At 37.0% G+C, this 17,205-nt stretch overlaps 1 protein-coding gene across 3 annotated transcripts in view; it reads right to left on the reverse strand.

Annotated features, from left to right (window-relative positions):
• The window catches only part of INPP4B (inositol polyphosphate-4-phosphatase type II B), an 838,347-nt gene that overhangs the window by 139,896 nt on the left and 681,246 nt on the right, over positions 1–17,205 (reverse strand). For all 3 annotated transcript variants that reach the window (XM_065904252.1, XM_065904253.1, XM_065904254.1), the window contains one exon: positions 2,056–2,233. In XM_065904252.1, coding sequence (XP_065760324.1) covers positions 2,056–2,233 — 178 coding nt within the window. The remainder of the gene's footprint in view (positions 1–2,055; positions 2,234–17,205) is intronic.

The raw sequence follows: 17,205 nt of genomic DNA on the forward strand, positions 1-17,205 counted from the left end.
ATATTTTATTGTAAACCAAGAGCTAGTAACTGTCTTCATACACTATGCAAAACTCTGTTAACTTAGGTACATCTTTGAAATTCTGGGCATGAATTCTTAAAGAAATGCATGGCTTGCAAACTTAACCTAAAAAAAAAATCCTTCTGATTTTAAGCGCTGACGGATTTATTAGTAGACAAAACTTGTCTACTCAGTAAAAAAAAAAAAAAAAAAAAAAAAAAAGGACGAAAGTTGGACAATGCTGAATTAAAGGAGGTGAAAATATTATACATGCCCTGTCCCCTCCCCCAAATCACCAGAGCAAGTTGTAAATGATGTATGAAATGACAAAGCCCTGCCCAATGCACAGGACGAATATAAATACTGCTCTGAAATCACCACTGTGAGGTACTATTTGCTAGAATTTTCTGCATAGCTGAACCCAGGAAGACCTCACCTCATCTACAAATCCAAAAAAGAAATGAACTGAAAACAATTCTATTATTTTACTCTATGCAACACCCTCCTCCTTCCTTTTCTTAGCCATAACATATTCATTGACTATTAGAATACTTAAGTATTGCTGAGAAGTTTAATAATTTTTTATTTTTTAACAAAAGAAATATCAAAACATATATTACATGGAAAATACCATAAAGGGTTTCCATTCCAGAGTCAACTAGACCCTGGGTCTGACCGCTAGTTTTGTTTGAATCCTGGGTTTGACTCTACTGCCTGATTTTGTACATGCTTTAAACTTCTTTGAGCTTCCATCTTTTTCCTTTGTAAAATGGAGATGATATGGACACACAGCTTGAAGGTTAAGTGAAATAACCTAAGCCACTGAAATCACTAGCATGATATTGGACAATGTAGTTAGTTGTAAAGTTTGGGTCAATTTTTTCCTCTCTTTTCATAATGGAGGCACATATCCTAGCATGGAAGGAAGATTGCATTTTGAACTGGAAGTCTTAGGTTTTAATTTTTAACTCCTTAGTTTATTAGACAATTCACTTGACTTTTCTGAAGATATCTTAGATATTTTTCTTCTGAAAATAGATGTTGATTACATCCTATGAGAAAAATATATGATAATATAGACTTCAAAATGTTAAGTAAGGGCAAAGTGGTACAAATTAACATATCTGAATCAAAAATATATATACAGATATAGCATTCAGGTTTCTAGGAATCTGTTCTTCAGGGATGCAATGAACTACACTATTTTATTCTAAAAGTTATCATGAGAATTTTCTTTGGTCAGTTTCTTCAAGGGCATATTTATTAGAAATATCTCATAATAAATTGCAAGATGTCCTCAGGATGCAGAGGTTGTGAATGAGTGTACCAGAATTGGACTCCAAGACACTTGACTTTGCATTTCTAATGAAGCAGCAATTTGATTTTTTCTAACTTGGTTCTCCATATCATTCAGACGCCCTAATTCATTATGGAAATTGATGTTTGAGTATCTACCCCATGCCAGACTAGCTCTTCTCTTTACATATACAAATGCAAGTCACCTTTGGAAGAAGGCAGACCTAAGTCCCAGTACATTTCAAACATTAACTAATAATTTTGGAAATTTTTAGAATCTTCTCCCAGGAGACAATATTGTAGAAAGCAAACTGAGGCACAAGAATCACCCCATGCTACTGATGAGAATCCACATGAAAGTTCTGCTCTCAAATGAAGTGACATTCCTACTCAAAGGACTAGCTTCATATGCATAAAAATTAGGTGCTCGCCAGAGGAAAATACTTTTCAAAATCTAATTTAATTCATTTAATACAACCATGAAGCAAAGAAAATGAAAGATGTCAAGGAAAAGAGAAAATATACTTCAACCAATAATAGGTTTCATTTCCTGCTAGGAAAAAAATAAGTGTTCAGTAAGATTTGAAAAGAGAATGAGGCCAATTCATTTTGATCCTGTGGCAATACTTTGAAGCTTACTTTCTAACCTGGTCTATTTTACATTTCCAGATGCTATGAAAGGTAATGTATGCCGAAAGCAACACCAGTGGGGATTTGGGGATTTCGTTTTCCCCACTGCAGTGACGATTTGGATCTTACTTTTTCTGAAAGCATCTTTAAAGAATTCTTCAAGCTGTCTGGAGAATGCTGGCTTGCAGAATTAAGCAGTAGGTCTGCATGTGTTGCTATCAGAGGTTGGAGTTGATTGATGTTGCTGAGAACTTCTTTTGCTTTGGCTGTGTTTTCAGGTGAATAGTAAATAAACTGGTATCCAGTACTGCAACAACAAAGATAAAGGCGAATTACACAACAAGTAGAAAGAACTGTCAGCACTTAGTACCAGATGCTAAGTGATAAACAGAACTCCTAATAGCACTACTTCCTATTGAACAGATAAGAATTATTCTAAGAGATTTTTGTGATATTCTGAGTTTTCTCAAGTCAAATGACCAAGACATTTTGAAAGACTAGATGAAATGATTCTAGTCCTTGCTTAAGCACTAAGAAGATTTTTCATGATTACATATGTCAAGAATTAGCATTAGAAACAAATTTAATTACTAATGAACCTGAGGTCACACAGTACAGAGAGAAGAGTACGAGCCTTTATATTTAGGCCATTATGGATACAGATCCTGGGTCTTCCACTTGGCAGGCCACGTGATCTTAGGGTGACCTTAGTTTTCTCATCAGAAGAGTGGGAATAATTAACCAAACAGTTCTAAGAGGTGGGTAAGGTCGGCCATCATTCATGTGAAATGCCTAAAACAGTGCATGACACAGAGCAAGCATTCAATAATTACTATGTATATTTTCCCCATGATAGTTAGGGCAGAAGGCACAAATTCTAATAGCTGAGAAATAGGGAGAATATAAATTAAGGCCAGGTGAGCATATGGAGAATTTTGTTGTATAGAAAAGGGACATTGATGACATAAAAATTCCATTACGCTATTTTTTTCACCACTCTTTTTGTTCACCTTGCAGCTTTCTCATTTCATTTGCAAAAATATCTAAAACTGACTACAAATGAAAGAATTACTGACTTTTATAATCATGTTTTAAGAATTAGATAAACACATTACAGGGGTAAGATTTCCATCAAATGATGAAGTCTTTGTCCAGTTGCATTAAGAAAGATGAAGGAGACATTCCAGCAAAACTTCAAAGAAAAAGAAGAGTGGCCACGGTTGGGACATTTACATGGTGGGTGCAATACTTGGTTATATCCCTTTATATCCAACCATCAGTGCTTTTTTTCATTATACCACTGAAACTAAGTCTTCCTAAAACAAAGTTCCCTTACAGAGTTTACGATTCCTATTTCTATTCAAAATTTGATACCCATTCTTGTCCTCTTTGACCTTAATCTTGTGCTTATCAACCAGTCAGTTGATTAAAATTGCTGTTGTCTGTACCACTGTCAACATACTATAATTGTTGTTGTAGATATTATCATTAACTTACAAACTCAGGTTGTTTCTCCAGGGCATGATGAACTAACAGGCTCAAGTTATGGACCACCTGGCTGGAGAATCATAAATCAGAGATACCCTGAACTCCCAAAACTGGCCCTTTCTTCTTCCTGGTCCTTTCTTTTTATTATCCTGGCCCTTTCTTCTTCCCCTTAAAAAAAAAAAAATCCCAAACTCAAAGACCAAGATGGAGTGGCTCTGAGGCTTGCCTACCACTTCCTCCTTGGTGTCCGGCAATAAATCCTTACTTTGCTGTCAGAGTTGAGTTTGGCTTTATGACCCATGGGCATATAAACCCTTTGCTGGATTTCACCTTGCAACCCCTGTTGAGTATATTGCATATTCTCTTTACATTTACCAGCTCAGTTATTAACATTCCCATAATTTCATTTTTCTTCTATTCTTTTTTCCATTTTAAAAAATTTATTTATTTTTGTTATTGAAGGATAATTGCTTTACAGAAATGCATTGGTTTCTACCAAGCATCAACATGAATCATCTATAGGTATGTTGGAATATAGTTGATTAACAACATTGTGACAGTATCAGATACACAGCAAAGCGACTCAGCCTTACATCTATACATACCCATTCTCCCCCAAATTCCCCTCCCATCCAGGCTGCCACATAACATTAGCAGAGTTCCTGTGCTATACAGTAGGTCCTCATAATTCTTTCCATTTCTTATTTCAAAATATTAGCATCCAATAAGAAAAATTAACATCTAGGAAGAGCTCTCCCTTCCCTTTACACTAATGATTTACAGAACAAAGTATCTGTTCCTTTAGGGAGACAATACAATAAATCTAGTATTCTATTTACTTTTTTCACAATTATATTTAAAATGTCCTTGGTTGCTTGGACTATTTGGGAGACAGGACAAGAAGCTTAATGAAGGATACAGGTTTATACAGGCTAAGAAACATGATGAGAATTTGCTCTTAATTTTGTACTCAAAGTTTTTTTTTTTTTTTTTTTTTTACATTTCAGAAGCAGGAGTTTAAAAATAAAGCACACCACTTATTTTAATGCAAACCGAAGCAGATGACAAGTAACAACGGTGAGGAAGAGAGAGAAAACAATAGTCCCTGACAATTATCTCTCTTTCTGGTTCTTCTGATCTCCTGGGAGACTGTGCTGAGGCCTTTAACAAAAATCATGAACTGGAATGTCCTCCTACTCACCTGTACTCAGACTGGATACAAAATTAAATTCACCAGAGTCTTTAGTAAATCAAACAATTCTGTGTTATACTGCAAAAAAAATTATTATCTAAAGATATTGACATACCCACTCAGTTCATACCCACTACTAAATATAAAATAGATAACCAACAGGGACCTACTATATAACACAGGGAACTATTCTTAATATTTTCTAATAACCTATAAGGGAAAAGAATCTGAAAAAGAATGTGTGTGTGTGTAAATGAATCACTTTGCTGTACAGCGAGAAAAGTAACATAACATTGTAAATTAACTATACTTCAATGAAAAAAATACACAAAGTTACTGATGTGTCACCAGGGTGGGGATAATGTTTAATACCCAGCATTTTTGACAGCTGAGAATAGGACTTATTAAGGACCATATACAGAAAACAGCCTATGGGGGCTGCTCCGTGGTCTGATTTAACTGATCTGCTCTTCTATTGCTTTCTGGCTTCATCTTATGGGGATGGACAGGTCTCCCATGGCTTAGCTCAGGAAAGCCAGTGTGGTCTTCCCACCTTATCTTCACAGATCTGTCCTCTTTCTGAGTGCGTCATTCCTGGCCTCTCACGTGTTCACTCCCATGCACTCTTTTATTATTATTATTATTTTTTTTATTTGCTTATTTATTTGACTGAGCCAAGGCTTAGTTGTGGCACTCGGGATCTTCGATCTTCACTGTGGCATGTGGAATCTATAACAGTTCCTTGACCCAGGATGGAACCCAGGCCCTCTGCATTGGGAGCTAAGAAGTCTTACCCACTGGACCACCAGGGAAGTCCCAGTCCATGCCCTTTTTTTGACCTCTGTCACCATGACCTTCCTCTTTGACTCATACCATACTTCCCTGGCAGTTCACTGTTACTTTATTTCTGAACATTTTCCATTTTCATTATTTTATCTACACATTTCTTACTCTGCAGATTCCCTGAGATTCTCCTCTCCACTGGAGCGAATACACTGTCAAGATTTATTTCTTGCATATTCTTTCCTTATAGTCTAGTGCAGTGGTGCTCAAATTTTAACAGGCATAAGATTCACTTGAGGATGATGTCAGGGCCCGGGTATTTTTAATAAAGAATGCAGGTGCCCTGGCAACACCAACAGATTCTGCTGCAGTGGGCTGCAGTTTTCCTAACAAGCACCTTGGGAAATCCTGATGCAGGTGAACAGTGAAGCATATTTTAGAGACATGCACTGCCACTGTTTTGTAAGCTGTCCTCTACACCTCTGATCACACTACACAATGACTCTGATCAAAGTTCCTTCTCTAAGGCAACTTCTGTACACCTACTTTATGCTCACAGTTCTGTTCAATACTAGTCTTATTTTTACTTGCTGTTTTAAAAATTGAAGTAGAGTTGATTTACTATGTTAATTTCTGCTCTACCGCAAAGTGATTCAGTTACATATAGGCATATACTTTTTCATATTCTTTTCCACTATGATTTATCACAGGATTGACTATAGTTCCCTGTGCTACAGTAAGACCCTGTGGTTTACCCATTCTATATATACTGGTTTGCAGTTGCTAACTCCAAACCCCCATTCTACCTGTCTCCTCCACCTCCTTGGCAACCACACGTGGTTACCAGTTAACAGTGATTAAGACCTGTTTTCTAGGCCTGTGAGTCTCTCTCTGTTGCCTATATTCAGCACAAATTGCTTTGGTTCACTTTTCATTATGAGTGTTGGTCCCACCAAACTTTTCCATCACCTTTTCATCTTTTCCCTCCCAATATATTCCCACCTTCTTCCTCTCCGTCCCCAATGCATTCTTCAATCACCATCCCATCATGGGGCATAACCGAACTCCTGTCCCAGGCTCCTGAGTCAGTTTCTATTTGAACAGAGTTGTGTAGTAGGCATTGGTTCTCCTGGTTAAGCCTTTTAATGATGAGCATCTCACCTAGTAAGGCCAGAAGACTCATTTTCCACAATAAAAGCCAATGTTGGTGTCCAATTTGAAATAGGATGGTATGAAAAAAAATTACAACCCACAAAATAAATTTAAGTGCGCATAAATCTCATCTACCTATTCATTGCCTTACTCTTTACACATGTTATTTATTTTAACAGCTAAAGCTTTTTAAATAGAAAGCTATGAGTATAATTTAATTATTGAGATAAAAAGAATATAGTTAAGTTCTATTTTATAGTGGTCTGAAATTTAAACTGAATCCAAACACTTGAATCAACTATCAACCAGACAAAGACAAAATATTTGCCTGGACAAAAAGTATTGAATAGGATATATTATAGCAAATCATGGGTAAAATATTTGAAAGTAGTATCATAATAGTTTTATATTGATGAACTAGTAAATTAAAGTATATAGATGGATGTATATACAATATACACTTTAATATATATTTACTTAAATTATTTAATACCCTATTAATTAGCATATGTACATACACATACTCAAATGTTCATGAGCATATTGTTATTAGAGGTAGGTATAATTTTTGAGGTATAAACAAAAATAAAGCACATAGTAAAATAATATTCATATTTATAAACGTGAATTGATAACTGAAATACGATTAAAACAGTGATGTATGTTTTTGTGTGTATCCCAGCGCAGTCACTTCTCATTGGTCCTTCTTATTTTCCCATCCTCTAGTACTACTTGGGATTCCCAGGTGGTGCTAGTGCTTAAGAATCTGCCTGCCAGTGCAGGAGACAGAAGAGACAAGGGTTTGAATCCTGGGTTGGGACGATCCCCTGCAGGAGGGCATGGCAACCCTCTCCAGTATTATTGCCTGGAAAATCCCAAGGACAGAGGAGCCTGGCGGGCTACAGTCCATAAGGTCGCAGAGTGGGACACGACTGATGCAATTTAGCACACACACACTAGTGTTACGTGTTCCAAGGCTCAGTCCTTGGAAAATTTCCTTGCTTTTATCAACATGTCCTTTCTAAGTAATCTCATTTAAACTTGTGATTTATAAACTTCAGTTGTATTAATGATTTTCAAATTCATTCATTCCCATCTAGACTGTTCCTTAAGCTCCATTAAAAGCAAAAACTTTTCTCTTGACAGTCCCAACTTATCATATCCCAAACCAAACTCCTGCTCTGCTCCCCATTCTCTGTAACAGCTCCCCACCACAGCTCACACCAAGCTCATCTGGTGTGGCCAACATCTCTTCCTCTCCTAACTTGTGCCAAATTTTCCAGAAAATTCTGCCTTCTTTGTCCAAACATATGCAGAATCTAACTGCTCATTTCCACACTCACTGCAACCGTGCTTTTGTAAGCCACCCCCATCTACCACCAGGATGATCACAATAGCCTACAAACGGATTTCCCTCCTCTGTCCTTACACTGACACTTTGAAACCCTTGCCTCATGTTTAGGTTATGTTGTTGTTTAGTCACTAAGTCACATAGGTTGGATGAAGGCAGGAAGCAGGCAAGAAGAGAGAAACAAAACAGTTCTTTCTTAGCCGGTTGCCCATGCCTCAAATTCGGGAACTTGCTCTGCTGTTTATCTGTGCGTTCCTTCCTCCAGGCCGCTGCTATCTCCATTCCTTAACCCATTTACTCAAGTGAGCTACTATTTTGGTAAATGGAGTCATGGAAAAATACAGATGAGGTAGGATGAGGTGGCAAGGAGGGAAACAGGAAGAAAACAGAAGGAGGAGTGGCATGGCTGGATTAGGGTGGATGAACTTAGGAAAAACTGCTATGAAGTGCTGTGTTTCCACTCCTGCTGCAGAACTAAATCTCCTGGGAAAAATCACAGGACTATTTCCGCTTCTTTTCCTCCCCCTACTCAACCACTGCTTTAGAAAAAACAAAACAAATGATTTCCTGAATCCAGAGAGAGGGATAGACATGCTTTCAGTTCTGAGAAGAAAACCATGTGGATAATAAATGAAAATGTACACCTTAGTGCATTTGAATATACCCTTCTGGCTTCACAGGGTTTAACAACGTGCTTCAGGAAATTGTAGAAGGTAAAACACACACACACACACACACAAAATCATAATGAAATCATATGGCTCTGCTTTCGTCCATTCATCCTTTCCATTCTTCTTTCCCTTTTTTCTTTTTGCTAGAAGTGTAGCTTACAAAAAAGAACCTGAAGGAAAACAATATTTGCTTTTGTTTACCACATATGGACTTCACTTGTATAATTAAACGAGTTACAAAATCTAAACTTAAATTGATGTTTGTCTCTGAAAATACTCTTTTTAAAAATATTGTTTCTTGGAAATTTTAGAATCAGTTTTTGAACAAACCTTGATGCTGCTGTTTACTAGCTCTGTGACAAGTAATGCTAATCAAGGGTGGGGGGGAACACCTAAAATTCATTTTAGCTCAACTTGCCCTCAAAGAAAATGTAACTACTGACTCTGACCACACTGGTTCCTACAATCTTACTTTTCAGTTTGAATGCTCTTATTTGCCATTTTTTGACCATCTGGACCATATGTGTGTGTGTATAATATATGTGTAATATATAACATATATATACTACATACATATATACACACGTTCTTTCCTTAGTCCTATTCTTGCTCTAATAAAAGGCACCAGACACTATTATCTGACAAAGTTCAATGAGTTTTCACTTCCATGGCCTATTCCCATTTATCCATGGTTTCACTTGCCCTGATTTCTTTTTCCAACTTCCAAGAGTTTGATTGATCTATTTCTGCCTAGTTTGGCTTCTGGTATTTTCATGCTCACTCATCTGTGAACCTGTAATGGAGAAACACCCAAACCAGGTCCCCTGACTCCCTTCCATCCAAACACTTTCTGAACTCCATCCTGGGCATTATTTTTCATACACCTCATTAAAACACAGAGAAGGCTGTCACTGAGTCTCTCAGTCATTTGCAGCTCTTTGTGACCTCATGGACTATAGCCTGCCAGGCTCCACTGTCCACGAGATTTTCCAGGCAAGGATACTGGAGAAGGTTGCCATTTTCTTCTCCAGGGAATCTTCCTGATCCAGGGATCAATTGAACTCTCATCTCCTTCTTGTCAGGCAGATTCTTTACCACTGAGCCACCTGGAAAGCCTATAAGATAAGGTATAAGAATAGAAACCATCTTCCAACAAACAAAAGCCCAGGACCAGATGACTTCACAGGTGAATTCTACCAAAAATTTAGAGAAGAGCTAACACCTATCCTACTCAAACTCTTCCAGAAAATTGCAGAGGAAGGTAAACTGCCAAACTCATTCTATGAGGCCACCATCACCCTAATATCAAAACAAGACAAAGATGCCACAAAAAAGAAAACTACAGGCCAATATCATTGATGAACATAGATGCAAAAATTCTCAACCCCAAAATTCTAGCAAACAGAATCCAACAACCTATTAAAAAGATCATACATCATGACCAAGTGGGCTTTATCCCAGGGTTGCAAGGATTCTTCAATATCCACAAATCAATCAGTGTGATACACCACCTTAACAAATTGAAAGATAAAAGCCATATGATTATCTCAAAACATGCAGAGAAAGATAAAAACCATATGATTATCTCAAAATACACACAATTCAACATCCATGTATGATAAAACCCTCCAGAAAGCAGGCATAGAAGAAACATACCTCAACATAATAAAAGCCATATATGATAAACCCACAGCAAACATTATCCTCAATGATGAAAAATTGAAAGCATTCCCCCTAAAGTCAGGAATAAGACAAGGGTTCCCACTCTCACCACTACTATTCAACATAGTTTGGGAAGCTTTAGTTACAGCAATCAGAGAAGAAAAAGAAATAAAAGAAATCCAGATTGGAAAACAAGAAGTAAAACTCTCACTATTTGCAGGTGATATGATCCTCTACATAGAAAACCCTAAAGACACCACCAGAAAACTACTAGAGCTAATCAGTGAATATAGTAAAGTTGCAGGATATAAAATTAACATGCAGAAATCCCTTGCATTCCTATACACTAACAATGAGAAAAGAGAAAGAGAAATTAAGGAAACAATTCCATTTACCATTGCAATGAAAAGAATAAAATACTTAGGAATAAATCTACCTAAAGAAACAAAAGAGCTACATATAGAATACTATAAATGATAAAAGAAATCAAAGATGACACAAATAGATGGAGAAATATACCATGTTCATGGATTGGAAAAATCAATATAGTGAAAATAAGTATACTATCCAAAGCAACCTATAGATTCAGTGCAATCCCTACAAGCTACCAATGGTATTTTTCACAGAACTAGAACAAATGATTTCACAATTTGTATGGGAATACAAAAAAATCTCGAATAGTCAAAGCAATCTTGAGAAAGAAAAATAGAACTGGAGGAACCAACCTGCCTGACTTCAGACTATACTACAAAGCTACAGTCATCAAGACAGTATGGTACTGGCACAAAGACAGAAATATAGATCAATGGAACAAAATAGAAAGCCCAGAGATAAATTCATGTACCCATGGACACCTTATCTTTGACAAAGAAGGCAAGACTATACAATGGAGAAAAGACAATTTCTTTAACAAGTGGTGCTGGGAAAACTGATCAACCACCTGTAAAAGTATGAAACTAGAACACTTTCTAACACCATACACAAAAATAAACTCAAAATGGATTAAAGATCAAAATGTAAGACAAGAAACTATAAAACTCTTAGAGGAAAACATAGGCAAAACACTCTCTGACATAAATCACAGCAGATTTATCCTCTATCACCCACCTCCCAGAGGAATGGAAATAAAAGTAAAAATAAACAAATGGGACCTAATTAAACTTAAAAGCTTTTGCACAACGAAGGAAACTATAAGCAAGGTGAAAAGAAAGCCATCAGAATGAGAGACAATAATAGCAAATGAAGCAACTGACAAAAGATTAATCTCAAAAATATACAAGTAGCTCATGCAGCTCAATACAAGAAAAATTAATGACCCAATCAAAAAAATGGGCCAAAGACCTAAACAGACATTTCTCCAAAGAAGATATACAGATGGCTAACAAACACATGAAAAGATGCTCAACATCACTCATTATCAGAGAAATGCAAATCAAAGCCACAATGAGGTACCATTTCACACTGGCTGCTATCCAAAAGTCTACAAGCAATAAATGCTGGAGAGGGTGTGGAGAAAAGGGAACCCTCTAACACTGTTGGTGGGAATGCAAACTAGTACAGTCACTATGGAGAACAGTGTGGAGATTCCTTAAAAAGTTGGAAACACAAATGCCATATGATCCAGCAATCCCACTACTGGGCACACACACCAAGGAAACCAGGATTGAAAGAGACACGTGCACCCCCATGTTCATTGCAGCACTGTTTACAATAGCTAGGACATGGAAGCAACCTAGATATCCATCAGCAGATGAATTGATAAGAAAGCTGTGGTACATACACACAATGGAATATTACTCAGCTATTAAAAAAACACATTTGAACCAGTTCTAATAAGTTGGATGAAACTGGAGCCTATTATGCAGAGTGAAGTAAGTAAGAAAGAAAAATACCAATACAGTGTATTAACACATATATATGGAATTTAGAAAGATGGTAACGATGACAGCAAAAGAGACACAGATATAAAGAACAGACTTTTGGACTCTGTGGGAGAAGGTGAGAATGGGATGATTTGAGAGAATAGCACCAGTCCAAGTTCAATGCATAAAACAGGGCACTCAAAGCTGGTGCATTGGGACAACCCTGAGAGATGGGATAGGGAGAGAGGTGGGAAGGGGGTTCAGGATGGGGGACACATGTAGACCCATGGCTGATTCATGTTAATGTATGGCAAAAACCACTACAAAACTGTAAAGCAATTAGCCTCCAATTAAATAAATAAATTGGAAAAAAAAAAAAAAAAAGAGAATAGAAACCATTCCCAAATATATTTTGAGGTAAATGTTCCCCTGACTGCAAATAGGCCTGAGGGATATCTTTAGGTATTATGGAAATGCCCTAAGTTTGGATTGTGATAAGGATCACACAGTTTTACAAATTTACTAAAAGTCCCTGAACTGTATACTTAAAATAGGTCAATTTCATGGTATGCAAATTATACTAAAGGAATAGAGAGTAGAGTGCTGGTTCCCAGAGGCTGAGGAAAGAAATGGGGAGATACTGGTCAGATACTGGTCAAGGGGTATGGAGTTTCATTTATGCAAGATGTTTAGTTCCCAAGACCTAAGGTACAGCCTGGTGATTAGTTAACAATGCTGCAGTGTTCTTGAAACTTGCTAAGAGGTTAAATTTTAAGTGTTCTCACCACAAAAGGAAAGAAAAGAAAATGCTAACTATGTGGAATGATGGATAGGCTAATTAGCTTGATTGCAGTGATTATTCACAATATATACATATATCAAAACATCAAGTTATACACCTTGAATATATAAACATTTTATTTGTCAATTATACCTCAACTAAGCTAGCATCTGCCTGCAATGCGGGAGACCTGGGTTTGATCCATGGGTTGCGAAGATCCCCTGGAGAAGGAAATGGCAACCCACTCCAGTATTCTTGCCTAGAGAACCCCTTGGACAGAGGAGCCTGGTAGGCTACAGTCCATGGGGTCGCAAAGAATTGGACATGACTGAGCGATTTCACTTTCACTAAGCTAGGGGAAAAACTCAAATGTTCCCAGCAAATGATGTTATAATGCTGGTAATTATGATTCTGGGATAAAAGTACAGGAAAACAGAAGATATATTTAGGATCCATTTCATTTTTTTCCCTGTTAATTCTGATATTTTTATGGAGGAGCTCTAAAAAAGTCAATAATTTATACAGTAGAATTTATACTAAAAATCCAAATCTCTCTCTCTCATTTCAATAGCTAATAATTATTGGGTCTATAATACAGGGCTAGAATTATGCTGATTTCCTTTCAGGGATTATTTTATTTAGTCATGACAACAACTTTCTGAAGAACAAATATTATTCCATTATATAGATTTAGGAATTGAAGCCCCAGTAGGTTAAGTAACTTGGTCTAGAACATACAACTACTATATATGTTAGAACCAGGATTCAAATGCAGGTTTGAACATAGGATTCAAATACAGTTTGAACTGTTAATGATGTTTTACTACCCTTCTCCAAAACCATGTTCATAAGGTAGCAAATGTTCATAAAACATCATTAAGATTTCAAACTGGATAATAATAATAACCTGCATTTGAATCCTGGTTCTACCATCTACATAATAGTTGTATGTTCTAAACTAAGTTACTTAACTTACTGAGGTTTCAATTCCTAAATCTATATAATGGAATAATATTTGTTCTTCAGAGAGCTGATTTCATGAACATGGTATTGATCCATTTTAAGTTTGAAAAAATTACAATCCCTTAGCTAACACAGAAAATATCTCTTAGTTAGAAACATATTGGTAGGTACAACATATAAATATTGAAACAAAATATAATTGGAAAGTTCTCACCTTTTAATTAAAACAAAGCTCATTAAAAAGGTGTATAATTCTATGTTATAACACATATTAGACATAAGAAAGAGTTCGAAAATCATTTCACCATCAATTGTTTTCGACAAATATTTAATGACTGCTACATGGTCAATGCTCAGAGAAAAGCAATAGGTTAGAGTTGTTCAGCAAGATAATCATTGGATGAGTGTGAAGATGCCTATCCCCTAAATGCTACAGACAGGGCTGGTAGCAGAGAAGAAGATAAAGGGGGATAAATAGCTGCTTCCCATAAGAACTTGAAAATCTAAGATTCTGCATTCTAAATGTGTGCAAAAATTGCCCAGGTAACCACAGTTTCAGGGTTTGTTTACTGACTACTCAGTACTATAGGTCTTTACATTTCTAAGAGGTCAGAACTCTGTTTAAGAGCAATGAGAGGGAGGGGATATATGTATACTTATAACTGATTCACCTTCTTGTACATCAGAAACTAACACAGCATTGTAAAGCAATTAAGCTCAAATTAAAAAATAAATTAAAAAAAAGAACAATGTAAAAGAATGTCACATTGTAAATTTTCTAGGTATTTTGTGTTTGGAGATCTTTTTCATGATACCTAGTTTTTGCATATTTGCTGAAAGTATTAGGGACAAAGGGTTTGAGAAAGACATTTCTCTTATTCCATAACTATATTTAAAAAAAAGGAAAAGGAAAGACAGAAAACAAAGAGGAAAGTCCTAAAGGAAATAGGACTCTCTGTCTACCTCTACCATGCTAAGTAAATTTGTTATCCTTTCCAAAACATTCACAGATGCATCTCCGCTGTATATACACAATTTCATGTTTTCTTGAAAATACATTTTATATACATCTCTCAGTTCAGTTCAGTTCAGTCACTCAGTCATGTCCGACTCTTTGAGACCCCATGAATTGCAGCATGCCAGGCCTCCCTGTCCATCACCAACTCCTGGAGATTGCTCAAACTCATGTCCATCGAGTTGGTGATGCCATCCAGCCATCTCATCCTCTGTCGTCCCCTTCTCCTCCTGCCCCCAATCCCTCCCAGCATCAGGGTCTATTCCAATGAGTCAGCTCTTCGCATGAGGTGGCCAAAGTATTGGAGCTTCAGCATCCCTCCTTTCAATGAATATTCAGGACTGATCTCCTTTAGGATGGACTGGTTGGATCTCCTTGCAGTCCAAGGGACTCTCAAGAATCTTCTCCAACACCACAGTTCAAAAGCATCAATTTTTCAGCACTCAGCTTTCTTCACAGTGCAACTCTCACATCGATACATGACCACTGGAAAAACCATAGCCTTGACCAGACGGACCTTTGTTGGCAAAGTAATGTCTCTGCTTTTTAATATGCTGTCTAGGTTGGTCATAACTTTCCTTCCAAGGAGTAAGTGTCTTTTAATTTCATGGCTGCAATCACCATCTGCAGTGATTTTGGAGCCCCAAAAAATAAAATCTGACACTGTTTCCACTGTCTCACCGTCTATTTCCCATGAAGTGATGGGACCAGATGCCATGATCTTAGTTTTCTGAATGTTGAGCTTTAAGCCAACTTTTTCACTCTCCTCTTTCACTTTCATCAAGAGGCTTTTTAGTTTGTCTTCACTTTCTGCCATAAGGGTGGTATCATCTGCATATCTGAGGTTATTGATATTTCTCCCAGCAATCTTAATTCCAGCTTATGCTTCTTTCAGCCCAGCGTTTCTCATGACGTATTCTGCATAGAAGTTAAATAAGCAGGGTAACAATATACAGCCTCGATGTATTCCTTTTCCTATTTGGAAATAGTCTGTTGGTCCATGTCCAGTTCTAACTATTGCTTCCTGACCTGCATATAGGTTTCTTAAGAGACAGGTCAGGTGGTCTGGTATACCCATCTCTTTCAGAATTGTCCACAGTTTATTGTGATCCACACAGTCAAGGGCTTTGACATAGTCAATAAAGCAGAAATAGATGTTTTTCTGGGAACTCTCTTGCTTTTTCGATGATCCAGCAGATATTGGCAATTTGATCTCTGGTTCTTCTGCCTTTTCTAAAATCAGCTTGAACATCTGGAAGTTTACAGGTCACGTATTGCTGAATCCTGGCTTGGAGAATTTTGAGCATTACTTTACTAGCATGTGATATGAGTGCAATTGTGTGGTAGTTTGAACATTCTTTGGCATTGCCTTTCTTGAGGATTGGAATGAAAACTGACCTTTTCCAGTCCTGTGGCCACTGCTGAGTTTTCCAAATTTGCTGACATATTGAGTGCAGCGCTTTCACAGCATCATCTTTTAGGATTTGAAGTAGCTCAATTGGAATTCCATCACCTCCACTGGCTAGGTAGTGATGCTTTCTAAGGTCCACTTGACTTCACATTCCAGGATATCTGGCTCTAGGTGAGTGATCACACCACTCTGATTATCTGGGTCATGAAGATCTTTTTTGTACAGTTCCTCTGTGTTTTCTTGCCACCTCTTCTTAATATCTTCTGCTTCTGTTTGGTCCATACCATTTCTGTCCTTTATTGAGCTCATCTTTGCATGAAATTCTCCCTTGGTATCTCTAATTTTCTTGAAGAGATCTCTAGTCTTTCCCATTCTGTTTTTTCCCTCTATTTCTTTGCATTGATCACTGAGGAACACTTTCTTATCTCTCCTTGCTATTCTTTGGAACTCTGTATTCAAATGGGGATATCTTTCCTCTTTGCTTTTTACTTCTCTTCTTTTCACAGTTATTGTAAGGCCTCCTCAGACAACCATTTTGCTTTTTTGCATATCTTTTCCATGGGGATGGTCTTGATCCCTGTCTCCTGTACAATGTCATGAACCTCCATCCATAGTTCATCAGGCACTGTATCAGATCTAGTCCTTAAATCTATTTCTCACTTCCACTGTATAGTCATATACATCTCTAGATACCTAATAATCCATATACTAATTGAACTGCCTATACAGTGTTCCACTTTAGCGATGCAGAATAGTTGCATAAATATATTCTTTCAAGATGTTTCTAATATTTTACTATTATGAATAGACTCTATGAACACCTAAAATATTTGTCTTTTTAAAAATTATTTTTATTATATGTATATTCCTAAATAAGTGGTTTTCCTGAGGTGTATTTTGGAAGGTTGCAGACAGAGAACTGGTGAAGCTGTGTGTGTGTGTGCGTGC

This window comes from Muntiacus reevesi, chromosome 13, assembly GCF_963930625.1.
Source record: "Muntiacus reevesi chromosome 13, mMunRee1.1, whole genome shotgun sequence".
In the NCBI taxonomy this organism is placed as follows: Eukaryota; Metazoa; Chordata; class Mammalia; order Artiodactyla; family Cervidae; genus Muntiacus; species Muntiacus reevesi.